The 13,910-nt window shown below is 47.8% G+C and overlaps 1 protein-coding gene across 1 annotated transcript; it reads left to right on the top strand.

The window, feature by feature from the left end:
• Window positions 1–8,673: 8,673 nt before the first annotated feature.
• On the top strand, window positions 8,674–13,666 carry CRYAA (crystallin alpha A). Its single transcript, XM_073618113.1, has 3 exons — window positions 8,674–8,911; window positions 12,535–12,657; window positions 13,325–13,666. The coding sequence occupies exons 1-3, from the start codon at window positions 8,723–8,725 to the stop codon at window positions 13,532–13,534; spliced, it is 522 nt and encodes a 173-aa protein (XP_073474214.1). The 5' UTR covers window positions 8,674–8,722; the 3' UTR covers window positions 13,535–13,666.
• Window positions 13,667–13,910: the final 244 nt, after the last annotated feature.

Raw genomic sequence — 13,910 nt, 5'->3', positions numbered from 1 at the left:
CGCATTCTGCATGCTGCGGGTTTTTCTTTCTCATCCTCTGGCGGTGGGGGGCGTGTCTACAGCAGCCCCAGGAATTCTGTCATTGGTGGTGATAGTTGGCGTGACGATGGATTTATATCGGGGGACATTTTTATTGTTGGACCTTCTCACGGTGTCGGTGTGTTTATTAGCATTTTACTTCATTTGGGGGGATGGGTAATAATGGGGACTAATGTACTAATAATAGTAAGGGGGACTAATGTACTAATAATAGTAAGGGGGACTAATGTACTAATAATAGTAAGGGGGACTAATATACTAATAATAGTAAGGGGGACTAATGTAGTCATTCTTCTGGGGGGGGGGGGCAGGATCCCTGGGGCCCCCTTATTCTGAAGGAACCAAACTTCCCCCCTTGCAAGGCACCTTTACCCAATGTTCAGAGACAAAGACAAGGGCATTTCCCCACATTTCTGGGGGGGGGAGTTTGGTTCCCCCCATTAACGTTGGAAGCCATGAGGCCTGGTCTGGTACAGGATTGGGGGGGTGGGGGGCTCTCCCCTTCTCGGTCACCCAGGATCCCTGGATAAGGGTCTGATAGGACTTTTAGGGGGAACCCCGTGTCTATTTCCTCCCCAGGTAATCACACACCTGTTTAACAGATTGCAATTTAACCTTCAACAAGGTGAATAGAAAGGTGAATGGATTCACCACCAGCAGACTTCAGTAGGGATCAGCACTATGTTCAACATTCAACAACTTCCCATCAACCGAACATTGTCCCGATCGTTTATCCCTACTGGGATCTGATCTGAGTCTTCTCATCTGTGAGATCTGATCTGAGTCTTCTGGTCTGTGAGATCTGATCTGAGTCTTCTGGTTGGTGAGATCTGATCTGAGTCTTCTCATCTATGAGATCTGATCTGAGTCTTCTGGTCTGTGAGATCTGATCTGAGTCTTCTCATCGGTGAGATCTGATCTGAGTCTTCTCATCGGTGAGATCTGATCTGAGTCTTCTCATCGGTGAGATCTGATCTGAGTCTTCTCATCTGTGAGATCTGATCTGAGTCTTCTCATCGGTGAGATCTGATCTGAGTCTTCTGGTCTGTGAGATCTGATCTGAGTCTTCTGGTCTGTGAGATCTGATCTGAGTCTTCTCATCGGTGAGATCTGATCTGAGTCTTCTGGTCTGTGAGATCTGATCTGAGTCTTCTGGTCTGTGAGATCTGATCTGAGTCTTCTCATCGGTGAGATCTGATCTGAGTCTTCTCATCGGTGAGATCTGATCTGAGTCTTCTCATCGGTGAGATCTGATCTGAGTCTTCTCATCGGTGAGATCTGATCTGAGTCTTCTGGTTGGTGAGATCTGATCTGAGTCTTCTGGTCTGTGAGATCTGATCTGAGTCTTCTCATCGGTGAGATCTGATCTGAGTCTTCTCATCGGTGAGATCTGATCTGAGTCTTCTCATCGGTGAGATCTGATCTGAGTCTTCTGGTTGGTGAGATCTGATCTGAGTCTTCTCATCTGTGAGATCTGATCTGAGTCTTCTCATCTGTGAGATCTGATCTGAGTCTTCTCATCTGTGAGATCTGATCTGAGTCTTCTCATCTGTGAGATCTGATCTGAGTCTTCTGGTCTGTGAGATCTGATCTGAGTCTTCTCATCTGTGAGATCTGATCTGAGTCTTCTGGTCTGTGAGATCTGATCTGAGTCTTCTCATCTGTGAGATCTGATCTGAGTCTTCTGGTTGGTGAGATCTGATCTGAGTCTTCTCATCGGTGAGATCTGATCTGAGTCTTCTCATCGGTGAGATCTGATCTGAGTCTTCTCATCGGTGAGATCTGATCTGAGTCTTCTGGTTGGTGAGATCTGATCTGAGTCTTCTCATCTGTGAGATCTGATCTGAGTCTTCTCATCTGTGAGATCTGATCTGAGTCTTCTCATCGGTGAGATCTGATCTGAGTCTTCTCATCTGTGAGATCTGATCTGAGTCTTCTCATCTGTGAGATCTGATCTGAGTCTTCTCATCTGTGAGATCTGATCTGAGTCTTCTCATCGGTGAGATCTGATCTGAGTCTTCTGGTCTGTGAGATCTGATCTGAGTCTTCTCATCGGTGAGATCTGATCTGAGTCTTCTGGTCTGTGAGATCTGATCTGAGTCTTCTGGTCTGTGAGATCTGATCTGAGTCTTCTCATCGGTGAGATCTGATCTGAGTCTTCTGGTCTGTGAGATCTGATCTGAGTCTTCTGGTCTGTGAGATCTGATCTGAGTCTTCTCATCTGTGAGATCTGATCTGAGTCTTCTCATCTGTGAGATCTGATCTGAGTCTTCTCATCTGTGAGATCTGATCTGAGTCTTCTCATCGGTGAGATCTGATCTGAGTCTTCTGGTTGGTGAGATCTGATCTGAGTCTTCTCATCGGTGAGTTCTGATCTGAGTCTTCTCATCGGTGAGATCTGATCTGAGTCTTCTGGTTGGTGAGATCTGATCTGAGTCTTCTCATCTATGAGATCTGATCTGAGTCTTCTCATCGGTGAGATCTGATCTGAGTCTTCTGGTCTGTGAGATCTGATCTGAGTCTTCTCATCGGTGAGATCTGATCTGAGTCTTCTCATCGGTGAGATCTGATCTGAGTCTTCTCATCGGTGAGATCTGATCTGAGTCTTCTGGTTGGTGAGATCTGATCTGAGTCTTCTGGTCTGTGAGATCTGATCTGAGTCTTCTCATCGGTGAGATCTGATCTGAGTCTTCTCATCTGTGAGATCTGATCTGAGTCTTCTGGTCTGTGAGATCTGATCTGAGTCTTCTGGTTGGTGAGATCTGATCTGAGTCTTCTCATCTATGAGATCTGATCTGAGTCTTCTGGTCTGTGAGATCTGATCTGAGTCTTCTCATCGGTGAGATCTGATCTGAGTCTTCTCATCGGTGAGATCTGATCTGAGTCTTCTCATCTGTGAGATCTGATCTGAGTCTTCTCATCGGTGAGATCTGATCTGAGTCTTCTGGTCTGTGAGATCTGATCTGAGTCTTCTGGTCTGTGAGATCTGATCTGAGTCTTCTCATCGGTGAGATCTGATCTGAGTCTTCTGGTCTGTGAGATCTGATCTGAGTCTTCTGGTCTGTGAGATCTGATCTGAGTCTTCTCATCGGTGAGATCTGATCTGAGTCTTCTCATCGGTGAGATCTGATCTGAGTCTTCTCATCGGTGAGATCTGATCTGAGTCTTCTCATCGGTGAGATCTGATCTGAGTCTTCTGGTTGGTGAGATCTGATCTGAGTCTTCTGGTCTGTGAGATCTGATCTGAGTCTTCTCATCGGTGAGATCTGATCTGAGTCTTCTCATCGGTGAGATCTGATCTGAGTCTTCTCATCGGTGAGATCTGATCTGAGTCTTCTGGTTGGTGAGATCTGATCTGAGTCTTCTCATCTGTGAGATCTGATCTGAGTCTTCTCATCTGTGAGATCTGATCTGAGTCTTCTCATCTGTGAGATCTGATCTGAGTCTTCTCATCTGTGAGATCTGATCTGAGTCTTCTGGTCTGTGAGATCTGATCTGAGTCTTCTCATCTGTGAGATCTGATCTGAGTCTTCTGGTCTGTGAGATCTGATCTGAGTCTTCTCATCTGTGAGATCTGATCTGAGTCTTCTGGTTGGTGAGATCTGATCTGAGTCTTCTCATCGGTGAGATCTGATCTGAGTCTTCTCATCGGTGAGATCTGATCTGAGTCTTCTCATCGGTGAGATCTGATCTGAGTCTTCTGGTTGGTGAGATCTGATCTGAGTCTTCTCATCTGTGAGATCTGATCTGAGTCTTCTCATCTGTGAGATCTGATCTGAGTCTTCTCATCGGTGAGATCTGATCTGAGTCTTCTCATCTGTGAGATCTGATCTGAGTCTTCTCATCGGTGAGATCTGATCTGAGTCTTCTGGTCTGTGAGATCTGATCTGAGTCTTCTCATCTGTGAGATCTGATCTGAGTCTTCTCATCTGTGAGATCTGATCTGAGTCTTCTCATCGGTGAGATCTGATCTGAGTCTTCTGGTCTGTGAGATCTGATCTGAGTCTTCTCATCGGTGAGATCTGATCTGAGTCTTCTGGTCTGTGAGATCTGATCTGAGTCTTCTGGTCTGTGAGATCTGATCTGAGTCTTCTCATCGGTGAGATCTGATCTGAGTCTTCTGGTCTGTGAGATCTGATCTGAGTCTTCTGGTCTGTGAGATCTGATCTGAGTCTTCTCATCTGTGAGATCTGATCTGAGTCTTCTCATCTGTGAGATCTGATCTGAGTCTTCTCATCTGTGAGATCTGATCTGAGTCTTCTCATCTGTGAGATCTGATCTGAGTCTTCTCATCGGTGAGATCTGATCTGAGTCTTCTGGTTGGTGAGATCTGATCTGAGTCTTCTCATCGGTGAGTTCTGATCTGAGTCTTCTCATCGGTGAGATCTGATCTGAGTCTTCTGGTTGGTGAGATCTGATCTGAGTCTTCTCATCTATGAGATCTGATCTGAGTCTTCTCATCTGTGAGATCTGATCTGAGTCTTCTCATCGGTGAGATCTGATCTGAGTCTTCTGGTCTGTGAGATCTGATCTGAGTCTTCTCATCGGTGAGATCTGATCTGAGTCTTCTCATCGGTGAGATCTGATCTGAGTCTTCTCATCGGTGAGATCTGATCTGAGTCTTCTCATCGGTGAGATCTGATCTGAGTCTTCTCATCGGTGAGATCTGATCTGAGTCTTCTCATCGGTGAGATCTGATCTGAGTCTTCTGGTTGGTGAGATCTGATCTGAGTCTTCTGGTCTGTGAGATCTGATCTGAGTCTTCTCATCGGTGAGATCTGATCTGAGTCTTCTCATCTGTGAGATCTGATCTGAGTCTTCTCATCTGTGAGATCTGATCTGAGTCTTCTCATCTGTGAGATCTGATCTGAGTCTTCTCATCGGTGAGATCTGATCTGAGTCTTCTCATCGGTGAGATCTGATCTGAGTCTTCTCATCGGTGAGATCTGATCTGAGTCTTCTCATCGGTGAGATCTGATCTGAGTCTTCTCGTCTGTGAGATCTGATCTGAGTCTTTTCATCTGTGAGATCTGATCTGAGTCTTCTCATCGGTGAGATCTGATCTGAGTCTTCTCATCGGTGAGTTCTGATCTGAGTCTTCTCATCGGTGAGATCTGATCTGAGTCTTCTCATCGGTGAGATCTGATCTGAGTCTTCTCATCGGTGAGATCTGATCTGAGTCTTCTCATCGGTGAGATCTGATCTGAGTCTTCTCATCGGTGAGATCTGATCTGAGTCTTCTCGTCTGTGAGATCTGAGTCTTCTCATCTGTGAGATCTGATCTGAGTCTTCTCATCGGTGAGATCTGATCTGAGTCTTCTCATCGGTGAGATCTGATCTGAGTCTTCTCGTCTGTGAGATCTGATCTGAGTCTTTTCATCTGTGAGATCTGATCTGAGTCTTCTCATCTGTGAGATCTGATCTGAGTCTTCTCATCTGTGAGATCTGATCTGAGTCTTCTCATCGGTGAGATCTGATCTGAGTCTTCTCGTCTGTGAGATCTGAGTCTTCTCATCTGTGAGATCTGATATGAGTCTTCTCATCGGTGAGATCTGATCTGAGTCTTCTCATCTGTGAGATCTGATCTGAGTCTTCTGGTCGGTGAGATCTGATCTGAGTCTTCTGGTCGGTGAGATCTGAACCTTCTGGTCGGTGAGATCTGAGTCTTCTGGTCGGTGAGATCTGATCTGAGTCTTCTCATCTGTGAGATCTGATCTGAGTCTTCTCATCGGTGAGATCTGATCTGAGTCTTCTCATCTGTGAGATCTGATCTGAGTCTTCTCATCGGTGAGTTCTGATCTGAGTCTTCTCATTGGTGAGATCTGATCTGAGTCTTCTCATCTGTGAGATCTGATCTGAGTCTTCTCATCGGTGAGATCTGATCTGAGTCTTCTGGTTGGTGAGATCTGATCTGAGTCTTCTCATCTGTGAGATCTGATCTGAGTCTTCTCATCGGTGAGATCTGATCTGAGTCTTCTGGTTGGTGAGATCTGATCTGAGTCTTCTCATCGGTGAGTTCTGATCTGAGTCTTCTCATCGGTGAGATCTGATCTGAGTCTTCTCATCGGTGAGATCTGATCTGAGTCTTCTCATCGGTGAGATCTGATCTGAGTCTTCTGGTTGGTGAGATCTGATCTGAGTCTTCTCATCGGTGAGATCTGATCTGAGTCTTCTGGTCTGTGAGATCTGATCTGAGTCTTCTGGTCTGTGAGATCTGATCTGAGTCTTCTCATCTGTGAGATCTGATCTGAGTCTTCTGGTCTGTGAGATCTGATCTGAGTCTTCTCATCTGTGAGATCTGATCTGAGTCTTCTCATCTGTGAGATCTGATCTGAGTCTTCTCATCGGTGAGATCTGATCTGAGTCTTCTCATCGGTGAGATCTGATCTGAGTCTTCTCATCGGTGAGATCTGATCTGAGTCTTCTCATCTGTGAGATCTGATCTGAGTCTTCTCATCGGTGAGATCTGATCTGAGTCTTCTCATCGGTGAGATCTGATCTGAGTCTTCTCGTCTGTGAGATCTGATCTGAGTCTTCTCGTCTGTGAGATCTGATCTGAGTCTTTTCATCTGTGAGATCTGATCTAAATCTTCTCATCTGTGAGATCTGATCTGAGTCTTCTCATCGGTGAGTTCTGATCTGAGTCTTCTCATCGGTGAGATCTGATCTGAGTCTTCTCATCGGTGAGATCTGATCTGAGTCTTCTCATCGGTGAGATCTGATCTGAGTCTTCTGGTTGGTGAGATCTGATCTGAGTCTTCTGGTCTGTGAGATCTGATCTGAGTCTTCTCATCTGTGAGATCTGATCTGAGTCTTCTCATCTGTGAGATCTGATCTGAGTCTTCTCATCGGTGAGATCTGATCTGAGTCTTCTCATCGGTGAGATCTGATCTGAGTCTTCTCATCGGTGAGATCTGATCTGAGTCTTCTCATCGGTGAGATCTGATCTGAGTCTTCTCATCGGTGAGATCTGATCTGAGTCTTCTCATCGGTGAGATCTGATCTGAGTCTTCTCATCGGTGAGATCTGATCTGAGTCTTCTCATCGGTGAGATCTGATCTGAGTCTTCTCATCTGTGAGATCTGATCTGAGTCTTCTCATCTGTGAGATCTGATCTGAGTCTTCTCATCTGTGAGATCTGATCTGAGTCTTCTCATCGGTGAGATCTGATCTGAGTCTTCTCATCGGTGAGATCTGATCTGAGTCTTCTCATCGGTGAGATCTGATCTGAGTCTTCTCATCGGTGAGATCTGATCTGAGTCTTCTCATCGGTGAGATCTGATCTGAGTCTTCTCATCGGTGAGATCTGATCTGAGTCTTCTCGTCTGTGAGATCTGATCTGAGTCTTTTCATCTGTGAGATCTGATCTGAGTCTTCTCATCGGTGAGATCTGATCTGAGTCTTCTCATCGGTGAGATCTGATCTGAGTCTTCTCATCGGTGAGATCTGATCTGAGTCTTCTCATCGGTGAGATCTGATCTGAGTCTTCTCATCGGTGAGATCTGATCTGAGTCTTCTCATCGGTGAGATCTGATCTGAGTCTTCTCGTCTGTGAGATCTGATCTGAGTCTTCTCATCGGTGAGATCTGATCTGAGTCTTCTCGTCTGTGAGATCTGAGTCTTCTCATCTGTGAGATCTGATCTGAGTCTTCTCATCGGTGAGATCTGATCTGAGTCTTCTCATTGGTGAGATCTGATCTGAGTCTTCTCGTCTGTGAGATCTGATCTGAGTCTTTTCATCTGTGAGATCTGATCTGAGTCTTCTCATCTGTGAGATCTGATCTGAGTCTTCTCATCGGTGAGATCTGATCTGAGTCTTCTCGTCTGTGAGATCTGAGTCTTCTCATCTGTGAGATCTGATATGAGTCTTCTCATCTGTGAGATCTGATCTGAGTCTTCTCATCTGTGAGATCTGATCTGAGTCTTCTCATCGGTGAGATCTGATATGAGTCTTCTCATCTGTGAGATCTGATCTGAGTCTTCTGGTCTATGAGATCTGATCTGTGTCTTCTCATCTGGTCGGTGAGATCTGATCTGAGTCTTCTGGTCGGTGAGATCTGAACCTTCTGGTCGGTGAGATCTGAGTCTTCTGGTCGGTGAGATCTGAGTCTTCTGGTCGGTGAGATCTGAGTCTTCTGGTCGGTGAGATCTGAGTCTTCTGGTCGGTGAGATCTGAGTCTTCCGGTCGGTGAGATTTGAGTCTTCCGGTCGGTGAGATCTGAGTCTTCTGGTTGGTGAGATCTGAGTCTTCCGGTCGGTGAGATCTGAGATCTTCAGGTCGGTGAGATCTGAATCTTCCGGTCGGTGAGATCTGATCTGAGTCTTCCGGTCGGTGAGATCTGAGATCTTCAGGTCGGTGAGATCTGAGTCTTCCGGTCGGTGAGATCTGATCTGAATTTCGGCATTTGTCGGTATCTGAAGCTGGTCCTTGCTATGGTGGGCGCAGAGCCCGGGGCCGTCCAGCACAGAAGGGAATTTTGCTGGCACAGTGAAAGTTGTGGACAATGAGCAGCGGGTCAGTCTATGAAATGTGCTGACGGTTGGGAGTCGGTGAGGTAATGTCTCTGGGTGTAATCCCCTCCCCCGGCACACTGTAATCCCCCTTATTTCTCTCTGGGGGTATATAAATGAGAAGGGTGACCAGTGCTGGTCACAGGTCTACGTCTGTCTTCACCTCTCAGCCATGGACATCACCATCCAGCACCCCTGGTTCAAGCGTGCTCTGGGGCCCTTCTACCCCAACCGCCTCTTCGATCAGGTCTTCGGAGAAGGAATGTTTGACTACGACCTCTTTCCTTTCCTGTCCTCCACCGTCAGTCCCTACTACAGGCACAGCCTCTTCCGAGGATTCATGGACTCCGGCATTTCTGAGGTGAGGGGGCAGTTAGGGGCCCCTGCCACACATGACACTTATACAAGGGTCCCCATCCTGTGGACACAAGGGGTCTGATAGACTCACCCATACAGTAGTCTGCATCATGACCTAAAGAGGGGTCTAGGAGATTCCCCCTTATAATAGTCTACATCCTTCCACCAGAGGGTCCAGGAGAGTCCCCCTTATACTAGTCTATATCCTGCCACCAGAGGGTCTAGGAGCATCCCCCATATAATAGCCTACATCCTGCCACCAGAGGGTCTAGGAGAGTTCCCCATATAATAGCCTACATCCTGCCACCAGAGGGTGTAGGAGAATCCTCTGTATAATAGCCTACATCCTGCCACCAGAGGGTCTAGGAGCATCCCCCATATAATAGCCTACATCCTGCCACCAGAGGGTCTAGGAGAGTTCCCCATATAATAGCCTACATCCTGCCACCAGAGGGTCTAGGAGAATCCTCTGTATAATAGCCTACATCCTGCCACCAGAGGGTCTAGGAGCATCCCCCATATAATAGGCTACATACTGCCACCAGAGGGTCTAGGAGAGCCCCCCATAGAATAACCTACATCCTGCCACCAGAGGGTCTAGGAGAGTTCCCCATATAATAGCCTACATCCTGCCACCAGAGGGTCTAGGATAGTCCTCCATATAATAGGCTACATACTGCCACCAAAGGGTCTAGGAGAGCCCCCCATAGAATAACCTACATCCTGCCACCAGAGGGTCTAGGAGAGTTCCCCATATAAAAGCCTACATCCTGCCACCAGAGGGTCTAGGAGAGTTCCCCATATAATAGCCTACATCCTGCCACCAGAGGGTCTAGGAGAGTTCCCCATATAATAGCCTACATCCTGCCACCAGAGGGTCTAGGAGAATCCTCTGTATAATAGCCTACATCCTGCCACCTGAGGGTCTAGGAGAGTCCCCCATAGAATAACCTACATCCTGCCACCAGAGGGTCTAGGAGAGTCCCCCATATAATAGGCTACATCCTGCCACCAGAGGGTCTAGGAGAGTCCCCCATAGAATAACCTACATCCTGCCACCAGAGGGTCTAGGAGAGTCCCCCATATAATAGGCTACATCCTGCCAGCAGAGGGTCTAGGAGAGCCCCCCCATAGAATAACCTACATCCTGCCACCAGAGGGTCTAGGAGAGTCCCCCATAGAATAGCCTACATCCTGCCACCAGAGGGTCTAGGAGAGTCCCCCATATAATAGGCTACATCCTGGCACCAGAGGGTCTAGGAGAGTCCCCCATAGAATAGCCTACATCCTGCCACCAGAGGGTCTAGGAGAGTCCCCCATATAATAGGCTACATCCTGGCACCAGAGGGTCTAGGAGAGTCCCCCATAGAATAGCCTACATCCTGCCACCAGAGGGTCTAGGAGCGTCCCCCATATAATAGGCTACATCCTGCCACCAGAGGGTCTTGGAGAGTCCCCCATATAATAGGCTACATCCTGCCACCAGAGGGTCTAGGAGAGTTCCCCATATAATAGTCTACATCCTGCCACCAGAGGGTCTAGGAGAGTCCCCCATATAATAGGCTACATCCTGCCACCAGAGGGTCTAGGAGAGTCCCCCATAGAATAACCTACATCCTGCCACCAGAGGGTCTAGGAGAGTCCCCCATATAATAGGCTACATCCTGCCAGCAGAGGGTCTAGGAGAGCCCCCCCATAGAATAACCTACATCCTGCCACCAGAGGGTCTAGGAGAGTCCCCCATAGAATAGCCTACATCCTGCCACCAGAGGGTCTAGGAGAGTCCCCCATATAATAGGCTACATCCTGGCACCAGAGGGTCTAGGAGAGTCCCCCATAGAATAGCCTACATCCTGCCACCAGAGGGTCTAGGAGAGTCCCCCATATAATAGGCTACATCCTGGCACCAGAGGGTCTAGGAGAGTCCCCCATAGAATAGCCTACATCCTGCCACCAGAGGGTCTAGGAGCGTCCCCCATATAATAGGCTACATCCTGCCACCAGAGGGTCTTGGAGAGTCCCCCATATAATAGGCTACATCCTGCCACCAGAGGGTCTAGGAGAGTTCCCCATATAATAGTCTACATCCTGCCACCAGAGGGTCTAGGAGAGTCCCCCATATAATAGGCTACATCCTGCCACCAGAGGGTCTAGGAGAGTTCCCCATATAAAAGCCTACATACTGCGGTCACAGGCATCTGGGAGACCCACTCATGCACTGGCCTCCATCCTGCGGTCAGAAGGCTTTGGTTGAGTTTACATATATGATTGTCCCCATCTTGTAGGCATAGGGGTCTAAGAGACTCATATAGTAGTCTCCATCATGCCCTAACAGGGGTTTAGGAGAGTCTCCCATATAATAGCCTTTATCCTGCCACCAGAGGGTCTAGAATAGTCACCCATACAATGAACTGTATCCTGCTACCATGGTCTGAGAAAGTCACTTATACATTGGTCCTATTCCTGTGGTCAGAAGGCTTTGGTTGAGTTACATTGTCTCCACCCTGTGGTCCAGTGGAATCTGGGAGCGACTCGAACATTAGACTCCATCCTTTGGTCTGGGGGGATCTAGGAGAGTCACTTATACAATAGTCTCTATTCTAGGGTCTGGGAGAACCATTCATACAGTGGTCTCCATTATGAGGTCAGAAGGCTTTGGTTGAGTTACATATATGATTGTCTCCATCCTGTGGTCAGGGGAGGGATCTGGGAGAGTCTCACAGTGGTTTTCATCTTGCAGTCAGAGGGCTCTGTAGGGGTTACCCATGTAATTCTCTCAATTCAGTGGTCAGAGGGGTCTGGGAAAGCCACCCATACAATGTTGTACATCTGATGGTCATTGGGATGTTTCTGGACCACAGAAAAATCACATTCACTATCAGGACAATCTTGGGTTCTCCACAGACATTGAGAGTACAAGTGTGTCAATAGGGCTGTAGGTATCCGTCTAGTCAGGGCTGGACTGGGACAAAAATTTGGCCCTGGACTTCACCCAGACTGGCCCACTTTGACAGGTCTCTCCCATGCCGGCTTGCCACCCAAGCCCCCCCCCCCACTAGCTATTAGCCGTTCTACATTATTTCTCTTATAGGCAGTACCAGTGGGGAAGCTAGACATTATTTCACCTGGGGCAAAGAATCAGTTTGGTGCCCACCCCCCCAATGGAACAAGATTAGGCAGGAAAGTGAGGCCGCCCTCCTTCCAGATCGTATGATGAGCTTCTAAGTGTTGACTCCTGAGCATCATGTCTGTATTCAGGCGCGCTGCATAACTAGCCAGGGAGAGGAGGTGAGCACTGCGGGGGGGACAGAGGACTGGAGGGAGGCAGCGGTCCACTGTCACTGAAATCGGCCCACTGAGCCATCGGCCCACCGGGAAACTCCCTGTAGTCCCAATGGCCAGTACATGCCTGCGTCTAGTAGAGAAGCTTTCAGTAGTTGGGTGCCTCCTGACCCCCCAACTTTGGTGGCTATTTCCTGGCCGATCACCTGTCTTTTGGTGTGCTGAGGGCCCGCTATCTTTCTTCGGGTGGTCATCTCTGGGAAGTCTCTGGGTACCTGGGATAAAACATAGCATATTGCCCTCATGCACAATGCTTTACATACTGACCACGCTTCCTCCTCATAGGTGCGTTCAGATCGCGATCGTTTCACCATTAACTTGGATGTGAAGCATTTCTCACCCGATGATCTGACTGTGAAGATTCTGGATGACTTTGTGGAAATCCATGGAAAGCACAGCGAGAGGCAGGTGGGTGTCGGAATAAGTTGGGTAACATCAACACAGGCCATAGATCGCTGACATCAATTTTAGCACAAACTGCCTTTAGGCTGCATGAGTGTGGCCTGGTGAGAACAGCCAAATGTTTCTTTCCTACATGTAAGTGTTTCGGTCTGAAATCTTCTACAGTCCATCATCTCTATTATGGTAGATTCTGGAAGGACCGTGAATGAGGGAGGGCTGCTTGTGAATGGAAAATGCAGAAGTTTCCCTCCAACATACGATGAGGTTCCTCAAACTGCTGATGACTTCAGAGAGGTCTTACACCATTGTTAGCCAAGTACTGGCATGGCATAGACTGTATGTGGTGGTTTGGATTTAGGGGCAGGGTGGGACGGGGTAGGGGGGTATTATGTATAACTGTATTTTAAGAATATAAAAAATTTGCATTCGCTTCTTCAGATATACCAACACTATGCTGTGAGAGCTCCCACCTAAACAATCCTTTCAACTAGACAGGACCCCACACTACAGTTGGTAGATCTAAAGAAACTTGTATAATTGGACTGTAATTAGAAATTACGACCTTTCCTTTAACTGTGAGATCCATCAAGGTGACCTGTCATACTGTATATGTCCTTAATGAGAAGATGTCACCTGGACTCATACACTGATCTTCTCTCGCTCTCTCCACCAGGATGACCATGGCTACATTTCCCGGGAGTTCCACCGCCGCTACCGCCTCCCCTCCAACCTGGACCAATCCTCTATCAGCTGCTCACTCTCTGCTGATGGCATTTTGACCTTCAGCGGACCAAAAATGATGTCAGGCCTGGACTCCAGCCACAGCGAGAGGCCTATCCCTGTGTCCAGAGAGGAAAAGCCCACCTCTGCCCCCTCCTCCTAAATATGAGGGTCCCCCAGAGCCCTTTCCTCATAAGCTGTACCCCTTCTTATCCATCTCTCTACCCTAAGTCTCTGCAGACGTCTCTGTACGGATCACGAGGCCAAATCATCAATAAATGTTTCCTTAATCAGCTTTTTGTGTCCGAAATTCACTGTGGTGACCATTCCATGAAGGGCAATGACTCTATGGGGACAGGAAAAATGATGGGGGGTATCCATTATCACCAATGATGGTATAGATGGGCTTCTATAGTGACAGGGGACAACAAAGAGTAATTACACTCCTGAGGTTACTTTGAGCTGCATTCCATTAGTCCTAGTATTTCCAGGTTTCTGGGCTGGTACACTGGGTGGAATACAATAGGACAGTGGCTGAA

The sequence above is a fragment of the Aquarana catesbeiana genome, linkage group LG02 (assembly GCF_042186555.1).
Source record: "Aquarana catesbeiana isolate 2022-GZ linkage group LG02, ASM4218655v1, whole genome shotgun sequence".
NCBI classification, from domain to species: domain Eukaryota; kingdom Metazoa; phylum Chordata; class Amphibia; order Anura; family Ranidae; genus Aquarana; species Aquarana catesbeiana.
This window is presented reverse-complemented; position numbering and strand designations above follow the sequence as displayed.

Bases quoted from the DNA above. Each gene is read 5' to 3' on its own strand.
- CRYAA (XM_073618113.1), top strand. From the start codon at position 8,723: ATGGACATCACCATCCAGCACCCCTGGTTCAAGCGTGCTCTGGGGCCC. The intron at 8,912-12,534 runs GTGAGGGGGCAG...TCCTCCTCATAG, and splicing joins TGGACTCCGGCATTTCTGAG to GTGCGTTCAGATCGCGATCG. The intron at 12,658-13,324 runs GTGGGTGTCGGA...TCTCTCCACCAG, and splicing joins GAAAGCACAGCGAGAGGCAG to GATGACCATGGCTACATTTC.